Genomic DNA, 16,217 nt, shown 5'->3' with positions numbered 1-16,217 from the left:
ATGGAATACCACTCTCGAAGCCAGAGCAATGTGAAAAGGTTGTTGGTTCGATAGCAGATAAATAGATAATGCTTCCAGTCAGTTTGCAACCACCACCCTGTCTTCCACATGATCCAGTCTCAATAGCCCTGAGTCTGAACCACATTATTGTTATTATAGCGCTATTTATTCCATGGCGCTTTACATGATGATATAGACCACCATATCTTTAGCTTGCTGGTTGTCACAAATAATTTGGAGATTCTTGGCAGCTCTGGTTATGCTGTAATTTAAATGTAGTTTTTTCCTTTTGGTCCAGCAAGTGTTAATATTAGTCTCTAGCTGTCAGCCTTTTGTTTTAAATAGCCACATGATCCATTAGCTGACAGCCAGTTAGAGTTCATTCTATGCTGACCTCTTTGAAGGAGCCAGTCTCTGGAGAAGCTGTGGTGTCTGCTGCTATTGCAGCAGTGAGGTTTTCTGTTGGAGAGATAAGTGTATTTTATGTTGTTATCTTCCCATTGTTTGTCTTCCCTTCCTTGTGTTTTCCTATTGTAGTAGTGAGACTATTGTTTCGATGGCCTGCGTACTAGCCAGGTTAAGTTCAGGACCTGCGAGGGCTTAGGCACGTGATCTCGCACGGGGGGGTGGGAGAACCCATTTAGGGACGATAGGGGAGCTTAGAGACAGACACAGGTTTGTGTCAGCAGGTGTCCCTTCCCTTGTTCCCTACCACTAGGGTCCTCCTTCCCCCTCTATCACCCATTGCATCCGTATGTTGTGCTGTCTGCTGGACATCCCCTTATCATTCCATGACATGGTACTTTTCTCGGGAAATAAGCTCGCCTCCAACCAGGCAGGAATATCCAGTGAATGGCACACCATGGTTTGGTATTAGCACCCAGTACCATAAGCAAAGCCATCCACAATTTCCATATTTTAGGAATTTTATTTGGTAGACTGGCTGCCCAAACATTAGTTTCTCACGAAGGAGCTGAAGACACTGAGTGGCAGTAGGTGCAAGTTGCTCCAGCATGATCTGTTTGTTAGATATAAGAGGGAGAACAGAATTGGGCTTTGTCAAGGTGCTAGATTGCAGATCTTAAGTCTTATATATTGCTGGAGCCAGGCAACAGTAAAAAAGCAGTGTATAGAGTGTCCGGGAACCTTCAGTCAGACTTTTCTTAGCCAGGGCTGCTTCTCGGTGAGAGTTGTATTTCACCACAGCCATATACTTTAGATCGGTGAATTGACTGGCATAGAGGGAAACTGTATCTACTCCGACTGTCATTTCTCCCAGGGAGTTCTCTAATGCAGCTTTTTCCATAAGCAATGACAGCCCGTTCAACATCAGCTCATACTTCTCGGTGCTTCGACACACAAAGATATTTACGCTTTGAATTTCTTGAATACAGAGTTGGGCAATGGCCTGATCTGCAATGCATTTTGAGAAATAACGTGCATAAGCAAAGTCACTGAAGGTCATCATTAAGTGAAACTCATACAGCTTTCTCACAGATTGAAAGAGAGGTATCAATGCATCCTCATATATCTTGTGAGGAATATTGTCAATAAAAATTTCAGAAACATGTGGAGGAGTTTCTCCAGCCCAACCTGGAGGGGGTCCACCATATTCCCTTTGTCCATTCTCTTGAACCAGTGATACTTTAGAGCTTCTCATCCACTCGATGAGTCCAGTTTTATTTTTCCTGGTCACAGAGTTGAGCCATATCTGAGGCTCCCAGGCTGCACTGGCTGCTCACATGGGCCAGCCATTGTATGTGTGGGTGTTGCCAAGCCTCAGAACTGCCTCTACATTCTGGCCATTGTCACACATGACCATACCTGGCTATAGGTTCAGTGGTGAGAGCCACAGATCTGCCTGCTCTGTTACAGCTGTCAACAACTCTGCAGCGGTGTTCTGCAGCGGTTTGTCACCTAAGCATATTATGTTCAGCACAGCCTGTTGCAGCTTGGCCAAGGCAGTGCTGCAGTGCTTCAAGCTTGCGACTGATGTGGCAGGAGCTGTAGAATGTGATTACATTGAGGTTACATTGGCGAGTCTGTTTTTTATACTAAAGATCCTGCTGTGATTTTATTTTTGCTTTTTTTATTGTTTTTTTATGTCTCTTCAAATGTGTATTGGAGTGCGTCCTAATTTTTGTCAGCTCTTAAAATTGCTGCATACGCTATAACAGTATAGGAGACCCACTCTTTAATAATGGGAAGGACAATTCAAATAGATTCTATATTCTAGAATATTAAATGTCATTTCTGAAAATCATTTACAGGTGAGCTATCGCAGTATGTATAGCATATTACACCAATCCAACCAGGTGTTATTGCCTTATACTGCGTGCTGTTGGTGCTGAAGAAAAAAAATACAAATTATTCCATTCCCTATTGATACCACTGTTAGATACATTTACAATAGGGACATTTGCTGCTAGGTAGTATGATCAGCTTGAGATGAGTGTTCATTCTGGCTGCTTAAATCTCTTCCTCAGTCCATACCTTTTTTTTTAGTTATTTGGCCATATATACAAGTCATGACCCTGCAAAGAACGTTTCTTAACATTTCTAACAGGAAAATCCATTTTTGTTTCATTTTTGTATGTTTTATTGTCAGTCCTTAAAAATGGCATAATACTTTGACAACATTGTTCACAGAAATGCTATTGGTCAGCGACCAAGAGTAAATAGGTTTGAACAACACACAACTGTCAGACTTTAAATGGAGTGCAATATCTGGCACGCTCTCAAAAAATTCTGGATTATTAGAGCAGTAATATCTGATCCCATCTGATGACCATGGTTTTTGGTAGTGGCCTTGCAGTATGGCAATGGTCAGCGACCAATTGTGAATAGTTTTGAACAACAAACAACTGGCAAATTTTAAATGGAGTGTAATATCTGGCACGCTGTCAAAAAAATCTGTATTATTAGCTCAGTAATATCTAATCCCATCTGATGACAACGTTTTAAACAATGGTCTATTAGTATGATATTGGTTAGCGACTAAGTGTGAATAGGTTGATAGGTTGAACAACACACAACTTGCAGACTTTAACTGGAGTGTAATATTTGGCATGCTCCAAAAAAGTGACGATTATTGCCGCAGTAATATAGGATCACGCCTGATGACCATGGTTTTAGGCAATGGCTTGGTCAGATTGGTCAGTGACTAGGTTGAACAACACACAACTGGCAGGCTTTACCTGACTCGCTCCAAAAATGTGCCGATTATTACCGCAGTAATATCGGATCACAAGTGATGACCACGGTTTTAGGCAGTGGCCTTAGAGATATGGTATTGGTTAGCGATTAAGTGTGAGTTGGTTGAACAACACACATCTGGCATACTTTAACTGGAATGTAATATTTGGCACGCTCCAAAAAAGAGATGGATATTGCCGCAGTAATATAGGATCACGTCTGATGACCACGGTTTTAGGCAATGGCTTGGTCAGATTGGTTAGTGACTAGGTTAACCCTCCGTCACATACAATAGGCCTGAGAGGCTCATCTCTTTTACTTTCATTTCTCCTTCCTCACCAGATTGTGAGGAAATCCCCTCCCTCCAGGTAGTCTCCTGTCTCTAGCAGCTCTGTGAAACCTCATACCACAGTTGGATTGCAGAGCTTCAGGAGGACAGATATAACTGCGCTAATCTCTCAGGCTCATTGTATGTGAACACGTCACACTCAATAAGGTTGGTATTTTATGTTTTTATTCATCACAATTGTTTATTTAGCTTGTTTTATGAATGTATAGCACAAAGTGTGAGGATATTTCATAGAAATAAGGCAGATTAAAAAAGAAAGTGTGCATGATCAGGCATATACAGTAGTTCCCTAACACATATTCCTTCTCTTGCTTCAGATTATCTGCTGAAATGGAGAGGAAAATGTACAATTTATCAAAAAACCTTGATGTTGAGGAAGTAACAAACATGCTGTTAGATGATGCAGACCCCACACTGAATGAGGATTTAGGAGAGGAAAGTGAGATTGATTCTCATGATGAGGTGGAAGTATGTGAAGTGGATTCTGAAACAGAGCAAGATGGTGACAGTGATGAGGATGAAGATGTAGAATCTTATTATATGGGAAAAGATAAAAAAAACCAATGGAACAAGAAGCCACTCCAGAAAAAACGTAGGGAACCTCAAAACATTATTACTCACCTTCCTGCAGTTATAGGAACTGCAAGTAATGCAAAAACTGCAGTTGAATGCTGGAATAGATTATTCACAGATGACATTCTGGACTCTATTGTCACATATACCAACCAATATATAGACATTATAAAGGACAAGTTCATCTGCAACAGAACCATCAAGGCCACAGATGAAATAGAACTGCATGCTTTTTTTGGATTATTATACCTTGCAGGAGCTTATAGGGCAAATAGACAAAGTTTGGAGGAACTTTGGAGTAAAGATGGGGATGGAGTTGAAAAATTTGGCCTTGTTATGTCCATAAACAGATTCAAGCTTCTAATTCGTTGCCTTCGGTTTGACGACAGAACTACCCTAACCGAACGTAAAACACATGACCGACTTGCTCCAATTCGTGATATATTCCAAAAATTTGTTGAAAACCGTAAAAAAAGCTATTGCCCTGGGGAGAATCTCACTATTGACGAAATGCTCCCTGGTTTTCGTGGTAAATGTGCCTTTCGTCAATATATTCCATCAAAGCCTAACAAATATGGAATAAAAATGTATGCCCTTGTTGATGCCAGTAAGACCTACACTTACAACCTGGAAGTTTATGCAGGAAAACAACCAGAAGGTCCTTACTGTGTCAGCAACAAACCCAGTGATGTTGTAAAAAGACTGGCTGAGCCCTTATTTGGATCGGGTCGCAATATAACAGCTGACAATTGGTTTTCAAATTGTGATCTGATTGATTATCTGAAAATGCAGAAGCTTTCATATGTCGGAACTGTAAGAAAAAATAAAAAAGAATTGCTTACACAGTTTGTAAGTGTGAAAGGGAGACAACAGTACAGCAGTATGTTTGCATTCCATAATGGAAAGGTTTTGGTTTCCTATGTACCACAAGCAAAAAAAATTGTACTTCTTCTATCAACACTTCATGATGATGATGCCATCGATCCTGGGACTGAGGCACAAAAAAACCCGGAGATAATTACATTGTATAATGCAACCAAAGGGGGTGTTGATACAGCTGATCAGATGTGCTCAACTTTCAACGTCAGCAGAAACACCAAACGCTGGCCAATGGTCATATTTTTTTCTATGTTGAATTTGGGTGGTATAAATTCACAAGTCATTTACCTTGAAAACAAGCTTGAACCACTCCGTAGACGATTCTATCTGAAAAAATTGGCCCATGAACTAGTGCTTGGAGAGCTACGCAGGAGAAGTATGAAAACAATCGGTATCCCCTCTCGCCTTCAAGTTCAGCTCAAAAGATTCCGCCCAGAAGATGATTGTGAAAATTCACCAACTGCACCACCTCCCAAAAGGAGATGCACCACCTGCACTACGGAAAGCGGAATCAGAAGGCTTTCTAATTATGAATGTCACAAATGTCATAATGCAATCTGCCTGACACATGCAAAAATGATGTGTAATTCTTGCTCTTTGCTCTGCAAGTGTAATTTTTCTGGGGAAACTTCAGGATCTAATTCTGATTGAATATGTGTTTAATAGTACTTAAGGTACCTTAAAATGAAGTTTGTTTCCATAAATTTTCTTTGTAGAGTTTTTTGACAGAGTCGAACTGGGGACTATTTGGCGGGAGTTTTGAAATGTTTGTATTTCAGAGTTATTAGTTTTATGTTAAGTAAATGGTTTTTTTTTGCGCCTGATTATGTGTAGTCTCTTTTATTACATCCCTATGAAGGTCACTGATCACTTTTAGAGCACTGAAATTGCAAACATTAGATATTATAGTTATTTTTCTAGCCTGCGCCTGACAGTCACAATGTATGTGAACTCGTTAGAACCGATATTGTATGTGATGGAGGGTTAAACAACACACAACTGGCAGGCTTTACCTGACTCGCTCCAAAAATGTGCCGATTATTACCGCAGTAATATCGGATCACAAGTGATGACCATGGTTTTAGGCAGTGGCCTTAGAGATATGGTATTGGTTAGCGATTGTTATGCACACGCCCGGGCTAAGCGGCGTGTGCGTGGGATTGGTAGTGATTCCACTGGACCGTGCCGGAGAGTGAATGCCTGGAGGGGCGTGACTAAGTATTCACCCGATCCGACCAGGGTCGCACGACGGCATACGACGCCAGTGCACCAAGGAGGAACCGAGCAGAGGGACCAGGTGCTACTCCAGGACAGACCCCGGACACGGCTGTTGACCCACACAGGGAAATACAGGAACAGGCTGGTAGGCTGGCACACAGACTGGAGGGTATAGGCAGGCACGACTGGTATGCAGGCAGGCGGGTATGCAGGCAGGGGGGTAAAGACAAGCACAGCTAGAGTGCAGACAGGGAGGCACTAGCAGGTAGGAACACAGGCGGGATAGGACCCAGTACACACCGGGACTCAGGAACAATACAGGCAGAGGGTTACAGGCAAGCACAGCTAGAGTGCAGACAAGGCTGAGCAGGGAGGACAGGGCTCTGTTCACACGGAACAGACAGGAAGGGAAAGACAGAGCCAGATACTCACACAGTACTTGCAGAGACAACAAGCAGGAGTTAGGTACGAGTTCAGACTCTGCAGAAAAAGGAAGGGAACGGACATAGAGGCAAAACAGGTAAAGGACAGGAGAGAGTTCAGACTGGAACTGAGTGTACGGAGGAGACCGACACTGCAGAGGGATACAGGAGCGGGTCTGGGAATACGGCCCCCAGAGAGGCGGAACGAACAGGCAAGGAGCGTGTTCAGACAGGACAGACCAGACACAGGAGCGGGTCTAGGAAAACGGCCACTAGAAGGCGAGAGGAACAGGCTAGGAGCGAGTTCAGACAGGTCAGACAAGATACAGGAACGGGTCTAGGTAATCGGCCCCTAGAAGGCAGGAGGAACAGGCTAGGAGCGTGTTCAGACAGGACTGACCAGAGACAGGAGCGGGTCTAGGTAATCGGCCCCTAGAAGGCAGGAGGAACAGGCAAGGTACACAGAAAGGACTCAGATCAGACACGGGAACTAATACCGCAAAGCAGGAGACATACAGGACTTAGTTCAGACACGGGAACTAATACCGCAAAGCAGGAGACATACAGGACACAGTTCAGACACGGGAGCTGATACCGCAAAGCAGGAGACATACAGGACTCAGTTCAGACATGGGAACTGATACAAAAAGCAGGAGACATACAGGACTCAGTTCAGACATGGGAACTGATACAAAAAGCAGGAGACATACAGGACTTAGTTCAGACACGGGAACTAATACCGCAAAGCAGGAGAAATACAGGACTTAGTTCAGACACGGGAACTAATACCGCAAAGCAGGAGACATACAGGACTAAGTTCAGACAGGCCTGGAAATACAGCCTCCAGGAAAGGCAGACAAGGAAACAAAGACGGGACCTGGCACCTTCAGAGTGCAAGCACACACTGAAGGAAAACACTATGCTCAGGCAGGGATAGAAGGGAGCTGCTGAGCTATATACCAAGTGACAGACAGCAATAGGCTGAGGACGCACAAGGGGAGTGACCCACAGCAGGTACAAAAGGCAGGAAGTGATCGGGCGCCGCCCTTAAGCAGCAGAAACAGACACAAACAGACAGCATGGAGGGAAGCCAGAGAGACATTCTGTACAGGAGATCAAGTGCGCTCTCTTGCACAGTGGGAGATGGACCACCATGCAAGGACGCCGCCAGGTATGTTACAGTACCTCCCCCCTTACGCCCCCTCTTCTTCAGGCCTGCCAGAATCTTCCGCAGGGAATTCGAGGACCAGTCGTTCACTGGGTTGGAGGGGGACAGAGACTTGAGGGTAATCTCTGCTTCGAGGTACATCTTGTCAAGCTCACAGGAAAAAATAGACGGGTTATCAGGTACATAATGAGGAAAAGTCACTGTCTCTTTGTTATCTGGTGGTACCCCGGAGGATTCAGGAAACAACTGGAGGTCCTCCGCCGGGTCAGAAGAGTGCAGAGGCTCAGAGAAAACAACTGCTTTAGAGTACACTAGGTCGGACTCACTGGAGGAAGCAGGCGAGGTATCGGGTACCGAGTATAGGAAAGTCTCTGTCCATTCACCACCAGGTGGCACCCCGAAGGGTTCTGAACACAACTGGAGGTCCTCCGCCTGGTCGGAGGGGTGTAGAGACTCGGGAGTAACCTCTGCTTCGGAGTACACTAGGTTGGACTCACTGGACGAAGCGAGCGAGGTATCAGGTACAGGATATAGGAAAGTCTCTGTCCATTCACCACCAGGTGGCACCCCGAAGGATTCTGAACACAACTGGAGGTCCTCCGCCTGGTCGGAGGGGTGTAGAGACTCAGGAGTAACCTCTGCTTCGGAGTACACTAGGTTGGACTCACTGGACGAAGCGAGCGAGGTATCAGGTACAGAGTATAGGAAAGTCTCTGTCCTTTCGCTACCAGGTAGCACCCCGAAGGGTTCAGGAGACAACTGGAGATCCTCCACCTGGTCGGAGGGGTGTAGAGACTCGGAGGTAACTACCACTTTGGGGTACCCATTGTCAGGCTCACAGGACGAAGCGGACAAAGTATTGAGTACCGGGTGTAGAGAAGTCTCTCTCCATTTGTCATCGAGTGGTATCCCGGAGGATTCAGGAGGCAACAGGGGATCCTCCGCCAGGTAGTAGAGGTGCACAGACTCAGAGGTAACCACAGCTTTGGAGCATCCTTGGACATGCACACCGGTTAAAGAGAGAGAAGCATCTGATGCCGGGTGCAGGAAGTTCTCCTGTGTGGAGTCTGGATGGGCAGAAGTCTCTTCGGGCAGGAGAACTGGTGCACTACCCACGCACACTACCCATTGGGGTTTCTCCGGGATACAGGGAGATGAAGCTTCAGTAGGGACTTCAAGGTTGGGGTCAGGAGGTCTCAGGGAGGACAGGCCCTGGCGTGACGGCTTGCCTCTAAGTCTAGCACGTCTGGACTGCCTCTTGAGGTTGAGAGAAGTATTCCGGAAAGCGTAGTCACCCTGAGAGGATTCTGGGTGGGCAGTAGTCTCATTGGGCTGGAGGACTATTGCGCTACCCACACACATTACCCATTGGGGCTGCTCCGGGATATTGGGAAGTGAAGCTTCAGCAGGAGCCTCCGGGTTAGGATCATCGAAGACCATTAGAAAGGCCACCAGGAAGGCCATTAGGTCCCGGAGGATCGGATCCTGTGTTTCATATAGGGGGTTGATCCATTCCAAGGCATCACCCGCCAGGTAAGACATCATAAAGGCCACTTTAGCCCAATCGGAAGGAAAATAAAGAGGGTAGGCCTTAAAGTGTAGCATGCATTGCTCCACAAATGCACGACACTGTCTTGGATCCCCATAGTAACGTGGCGGATCCGCAGGAACGAGAGCTGATAGATCCATCTGGACGGTGCGTAATTCGCCTGGAACTCAGCTAAGGGAAAAAAAATTTATTTATTTATTTTAATGCATATATTCGCTGGAAAACTTCTCAGAGGGCGAAGGCCGTGGGGCTCAACGGGAACCATGGCCTGAGCATGCTGTTATGCACACGCCCGGGCTAAGCGGCGTGTGCGTGGGATTGGTTGTGATTCCACTGGACCGTGCCGGAGAGTGAATGCCTGGAGGGGCGTGACTAAGTATTCACCCAATCCGACCAGGGTCGCACGACGGCATACGACGCCAGTGCACCAAGGAGGAACCGAGCAGAGGGACCAGGTGCTACTCCAGGACAGACCCCGGACACGGCTGTTGACCCACACAGGGAAATACAGGAACAGGCTGGTAGGCTGGCACACAGACTGGAGGGTATAGGCAGGCACGACTGGTATGCAGGCAGGCGGGTATGCAGGCAGGGGGGTAAAGACAAGCACAGCTAGAGTGCAGACAGGGAGGCACTAGCAGGTAGGAACACAGGCGGGATAGGACCCAGTACACACCGGGACTCAGGAACAATACAGGCAGAGGGTTACAGGCAAGCACAGCTAGAGTGCAGACAAGGCTGAGCAGGGAGGACAGGGCTCTGTTCACACGGAACAGACAGGAAGGGAAAGACAGAGCCAGATACTCACACAGTACTTGCAGAGACAACAAGCAGGAGTTAGGTACGAGTTCAGACTCTGCAGAAAAAGGAAGGGAACGGACATAGAGGCAAAACAGGTAAAGGACAGGAGAGAGTTCAGACTGGAACTGAGTGTACGGAGGAGACCGACACTGCAGAGGGATACAGGAGCGGGTCTGGGAATACGGCCCCCAGAGAGGCGGAACGAACAGGCAAGGAGCGTGTTCAGACAGGACAGACCAGACACAGGAGCGGGTCTAGGAAAACGGCCACTAGAAGGCGAGAGGAACAGGCTAGGAGCGAGTTCAGACAGGTCAGACAAGATACAGGAACGGGTCTAGGTAATCGGCCCCTAGAAGGCAGGAGGAACAGGCTAGGAGCGTGTTCAGACAGGACTGACCAGAGACAGGAGCGGGTCTAGGTAATCGGCCCCTAGAAGGCAGGAGGAACAGGCAAGGTACACAGAAAGGACTCAGATCAGACACGGGAACTAATACCGCAAAGCAGGAGACATACAGGACTTAGTTCAGACACGGGAACTAATACCGCAAAGCAGGAGACATACAGGACACAGTTCAGACACGGGAGCTGATACCGCAAAGCAGGAGACATACAGGACTCAGTTCAGACACGGGAACTGATACAAAAAGCAGGAGACATACAGGACTCAGTTCAGACACGGGAACTGATACAAAAAGCAGGAGACATACAGGACTTAGTTCAGACACGGGAACTAATACCGCAAAGCAGGAGAAATACAGGACTTAGTTCAGACACGGGAACTAATACCGCAAAGCAGGAGACATACAGGACTAAGTTCAGACAGGCCTGGAAATACAGCCTCCAGGAAAGGCAGACAAGGAAACAAAGACGGGACCTGGCACCTTCAGAGTGCAAGCACACACTGAAGGAAAACACTATGCTCAGGCAGGGATAGAAGGGAGCTGCTGAGCTATATACCAAGTGACAGACAGCAATAGGCTGAGGACGCACAAGGGGAGTGACCCACAGCAGGTACAAAAGGCAGGAAGTGATCGGGCGCCGCCCTTAAGCAGCAGAAACAGACACAAACAGACAGCATGGAGGGAAGCCAGAGAGACATTCTGGACAGGAGATCAAGTGCGCTCTCTTGCACAGTGGGAGATGGACCACCATGCAAGGACGCCGCCAGGTATGTTACAGCGATTAAGTGTGAGTTGGTTGAACAACACACAGCTGGAAGACTTTAATTGGAGTGTAATATTTGGCACGCTCCAAAAAATGTGATAATTTTTACCACAGTAATATTGTATCATGTGTGATGACCACGGTATTAGGCAGTGGCATTACAGACATGATATTGGTCAGAGACTAACTGTGACTAGGTTGAACAGCACTCAACTGGCAGATTTTAACTGGAGTGTAATAACTATCACGCTGCAAAAAATGTGACAATTATTACTGCAGTAATATGGGATCACGTCTGATGATCACGGTTTTAGGCAGTTGCCTTGTAATATGCCATTGGTCAGTGACCAAGTGTGAATAGGTTGAACAACACACAGCTGGCAGACTTTCAATGCAGTATAATATTTGGCACGCTCGACAAAATGTCTGTATTATTACGGCAGTAATATCTGATCACGTCTGATTATGGACAAGTTTCTCTGCTTCAACAATACAGCAATGCGAATAAAATTAACCAAATCTGGCTGTATGCTGTTAACAAGCAAATTGAGCAGTTAAAATGGTATATTATACTATATAAGTGAGTTAAATAAATAAATAAATAAATTATATTGCTTTTTATGCAAATAATTAGGCTTAAGAGCAAAAAGAATGTTAGCCCTGATATCTAGGGCTATGCATACAGTGAAGGAAATAATTATTTGATCCCTTGCTGTTTTTGTAAGTTTGCCCACTGACAAAGACATGAACAGTCTATAATTTTAAGGGTAGCTTAATTTTAACATTGAGAGATAGAATATCCCCCAAAAAAACAAGAAAATTACATTGTATAAATTAGATAAATGTATTTGCAGTTTGCAGTGAGAGATAAGTATTTGATTCCTCTGGCAAAGGACACTTAATACTTGGTGGAAAAACCCTTGTTGGCAAGCACAAAAGTCAGACGTTTTTTGTAGTTGATGATGAGGGTTGCACACATGTCAGGAGGAATTTTGGTCCACTTCTCTTTCCAAATCATCAATAAATCACTCATGGAAGACCATGCCACGACCCATTTTTAATGTTCTGGCGGAGGGAAGGAGGTTGTCACTCAGGATTTTACAGTACAAGATTCCATCCATTCTCCTATTGATGCAGTGAAGTAGTCCTGTGCCCTTAGGAGAGAAGCACCCCCAAAACATAATGTTTCCACCTCCGTTCTTGACAGTGGGGACGGTGTTCTTTGGGCCATAGGCAGCATTTCTCTTCCTCCAAACATGGCGAGTTGAGTTAATGCAAAAGAGCTCAATTTTTGTCTCATCTGACCACAGCATCTTCTCCAATAACTCACAGAATCATCCAGGTGTTCATTGACAAACTTCAGACCGGCCTGCACATGTGCCTTCTTGAGCAGGGGGACCTTGCAGGCACTGCAGGATCTTAAACCTTTAAAACGTAATGTGTTACCAATGGTTTTCTTGGTGACTGTGGTCCCAGCTTCCTTGAGATCATTAACAAGTTTCCCCCTTGTAGTTTTAAGCTGATCTCTCACCTTCCTCATGATCAAGGATACCCCAAGAGGTGAGATTTTGCATAGTGCCCCAGATCGATGTCAATTGACAGTCATTTTGTATTTCTTCCATTTTCTTACTATTGCACCAACAGTTGTCTCATTCTCACCAAACTTACAAAAACAGCAAGGGATCAAATAACGTGCAATGGACCCTATTCTTCTGTATACAGTGTCCACAAACTCTGCCTGCCTAACTCCTGCTATCACCGGATTAATATATGCAGCTTGATTAGTCCTTAGAAGGATTTTTAGTTCAGATGGATATATGTCTTGCTGTGGAATACCTATACCTAAACCTAACTAATAAACCACCAATTGTCTCACTCAGCTGCAGCTCTCCCTACTTTGCCTGTTTCCGGGGTAGACTGTGATGAGCATAAGGTCATCGGGTCTTATATAGACCGATAACGCTATGGGGCCAGCCAATCACTGTAATGCCGCAACCAACATGACTACAGCATTACAGTGAGTGTTAGGCAATCCCCGCATGTTTATTCGCTGTCTAAAGAGTGCCAAACATACGGGTCAGGGACCCGAGCTCCCGCCACAGCATCCCGGAAGTACTCGCCGAGCGCCAAGCATCTCGAACAGTGAGTTGCTCGGGCGAGTACCGAGCAGTTGATAGCACGCTCGCTCATCACTACTCACATATCTCATTGTATTCAAACCTTTGTACTTTTGTATTTAACCTTTCCTAAAATTCTGGTATTGTACTAGTGATCATAGTCTTCATGTCAATTAGATAACTTTTTCAGTCAGTTATATGTTGATCTAGTATAATATCATAAGCATAAAACTGATGTAATAATGATGTTGGGAAACTATTGAATACTCTGTTCAGGGCATCCATATTGTGGATTATCTGTGGTATACAGTTGAAGTTAGGCGATTGCTTTATATTGGCACATCTACAGTACAGACCAAAAGTTTGGACACACCTTCTCATTTAAAGATTTTTCTGTATTTTCATGACTTTGGAAATTGTACATTCACACTGAAGGCATCAAAACTATGAATTAACACATGTGGAATTATATACTTAACAAAAAAGTGGGAAACAACTGAAAATATGTCTTATATTCTAGGTTCTTCAAAGTAGCCACCTTTTTCTTTGATGTCTGCTTTGCACACTCTTGGCATTCTCTTGATGAGCTTCAAGAGGTATTGACCGGAAATGGTCTTCCAACAATCTTGAAGGAGTTCCCAGAGATGCTTAGCACTTGTTGGCCCTTTGCCTTTACGCTGCGGTCCAGCTCACCCCAAACCATCTCGATTGGGTTCAGGTCTGTTGACTATGAAGGCCAGGTCATCTGGCGTAGCACCCCATCACTCACCTCCTTGGTCAAATAGCTCTTACACAGCCTGGAGGTGTGTTTGGGGTCATTGACCTGTTGAAAAATAAATGATGGTCCAACTAAACGCAAACCGGATGGAATAGCATGCCGCTGCAGGATGCTGTGGTAGCCATACTGGTTCAGTATGCCTTCAATTTTGAATAAATCCCCAACAGTGTCACCAGCAAAGCACCCCCACACCATCACACCTCCTCCTCCATGCTTCACGGTGGGAGCCAGGCATGTAGAGCCCATCCGTTCACCTTTTCTGCGTCGCACAAAGACACGGTGGTTGGAACCAAAGATCTCAAATTTGGACTCATCAGACCAAAGCACAGATTTACACTGGTCTAATGTCCATTCCTTGTGTTCTTTAGCCCAAACAAGTCTCTTCTGCTTGTTGCCTGTCCTTAGCAGTGGTTTCCTAGCAGCTATTTTACCATGAAGGCCTGCTGCACAAACTCTCCTCTTAACAGTGGTTGAAGAGATGTGTCTGCTGCTAGAACTCTGTGTGGCATTGACCTGGTCTCTAATATGAGCTGCTGTTAACCTGGAATATCTGAGGCTGGTGACTCGGATAAACTTATCCTCAGAAGCAGAGGTTACTCTTGGTCTTCCTTTCCTGGGGCGGTCCTCATATGAGCCAGTTTCTTTGTAGTGCTTGATGGTTTTTGCATTTGCACTTGAGGACACTTTCAAAGTTTTCCCAATTTTTCAGACTGACTGACCTTCATTTCTTAAAGTAATGATGGCCACTCATTTTTCTTTACTTAGCTGCTTTTTTCTTGCCATAATACACATTCTAACAGTCTATTCAGTAGGACTATCAGCTGTGTATCCACCTGACTTCTGCACAACACAACTGATGGTCCCAACCCCATTTATAAGGCAAGAAATCCCACTTATTAAACCTGACAGGGCACACCTGTGAAGTGAATACCACTTCCGGTGACTACTTCTTGAAGTTCATCAAGAGAATGCCAAGAGTGTGCAAAGCAGTCATCAAAGCAAAAGGTGGCTACTTTGAAGAATCTAGAATATAAGACATATTTTCAGTTGTTTCCCACTTTTTTGTTAAGTATATAATTCCACATGTGTTAATTCATAGTTTTGATGCCTTCAGTGTGAATGTACAATTTTCAAAGTCGTGAAAATACAGAAAAATCATTAAATGAGAAGGTGTGTCCAAACTTTGGGTCTGTACTGTATATTGATATATGTAGTAGCTCTTTAGCTTTTAAATGTTTGCAATAAACATGTATAAAAGTGTATTTTTTGTTGTAATAAAGATTATATTATATGGTGATCCGAACTTATTGCATGCTACTATTTCTTTCTTCTGCTTCTGATGTTTCATGACATTCTTGCCCCATCTCCGACAAAGTGGATGGAGCTGGAGCATGGGGTGTAGCAGGAGGTTGCGACCACATTCATTAAATTCATGACTAGAGGTGTTATTCACTACCCCACAAATTTTACGATTGCAGGGGCTGTAGTATAATTTGTGGCAAGGCCCACATGGCAGCTCACTCCACTATGCACCTCACCTTATTCATTAAGAGGCGCATGTTTCTTAATGAAAAAGTAGCATTCACACCAAAATGCCCCCTCATAAAGACTGTGTCTATGTGTGTGTAAAGAAGGAGCCGTGAAATTATGTCACCTTATTTGCACCCCTCTCACTTGAGTTTTTTGAACATTTTGTGGGGTCTAACGACCCCGATTTTCATTGATTTTGTGCAATTAAAAGGACACTAAAATAATATGCAGTGATAAAACTTTAACCACTCAGTGACTGAGCTAATTTTGACCTTAATGATAAGGCCAAATTTTAGAAATCTGACCAGTGTCACTTTTTGTGGTAAGGCAGCGTGCACACGATGCGTTTTTCATGTGTTTCCGCTGCCACAGCGGAAATGCATCGAAAACGCATGGTAATCCGCACCCCATGGTCCCCAATGGCATTCCACAATGTCAATGCACATGCTGCGGATTTTCTGCAGCGCTCATAAA

General features: G+C 45.0%; 1 protein-coding gene across 1 annotated transcript; it reads right to left on the bottom strand.

The window, feature by feature from the left end:
* Positions 1 to 1,081: 1,081 nt before the first annotated feature.
* Positions 1,082 to 15,772, bottom strand: LOC141164029 (dead end protein homolog 1-like). The gene is made up of 3 exons (XM_073649197.1): positions 15,752 to 15,772; positions 11,507 to 11,567; positions 1,082 to 1,734 (listed from the first exon to the last, which is right to left on the bottom strand). Exons 1-3 carry the CDS (start codon positions 15,770 to 15,772, stop codon positions 1,082 to 1,084), a joined length of 735 nt encoding a protein of 244 aa, XP_073505298.1.
* Between the last annotated feature and the right edge of the window lie 445 nt (positions 15,773 to 16,217).

Source organism: Phyllobates terribilis, unplaced genomic scaffold (assembly GCF_046119375.1).
Source record: "Phyllobates terribilis strain yellow unplaced genomic scaffold, ASM4611937v1 Scaffold_10__3_contigs__length_209671492, whole genome shotgun sequence".
Lineage (NCBI taxonomy): Eukaryota > Metazoa > Chordata > Amphibia > Anura > Dendrobatidae > Phyllobates > Phyllobates terribilis.
Note: the sequence above shows the minus strand (reverse complement) of the source record. Positions and strands in the feature narration are given on the sequence as shown.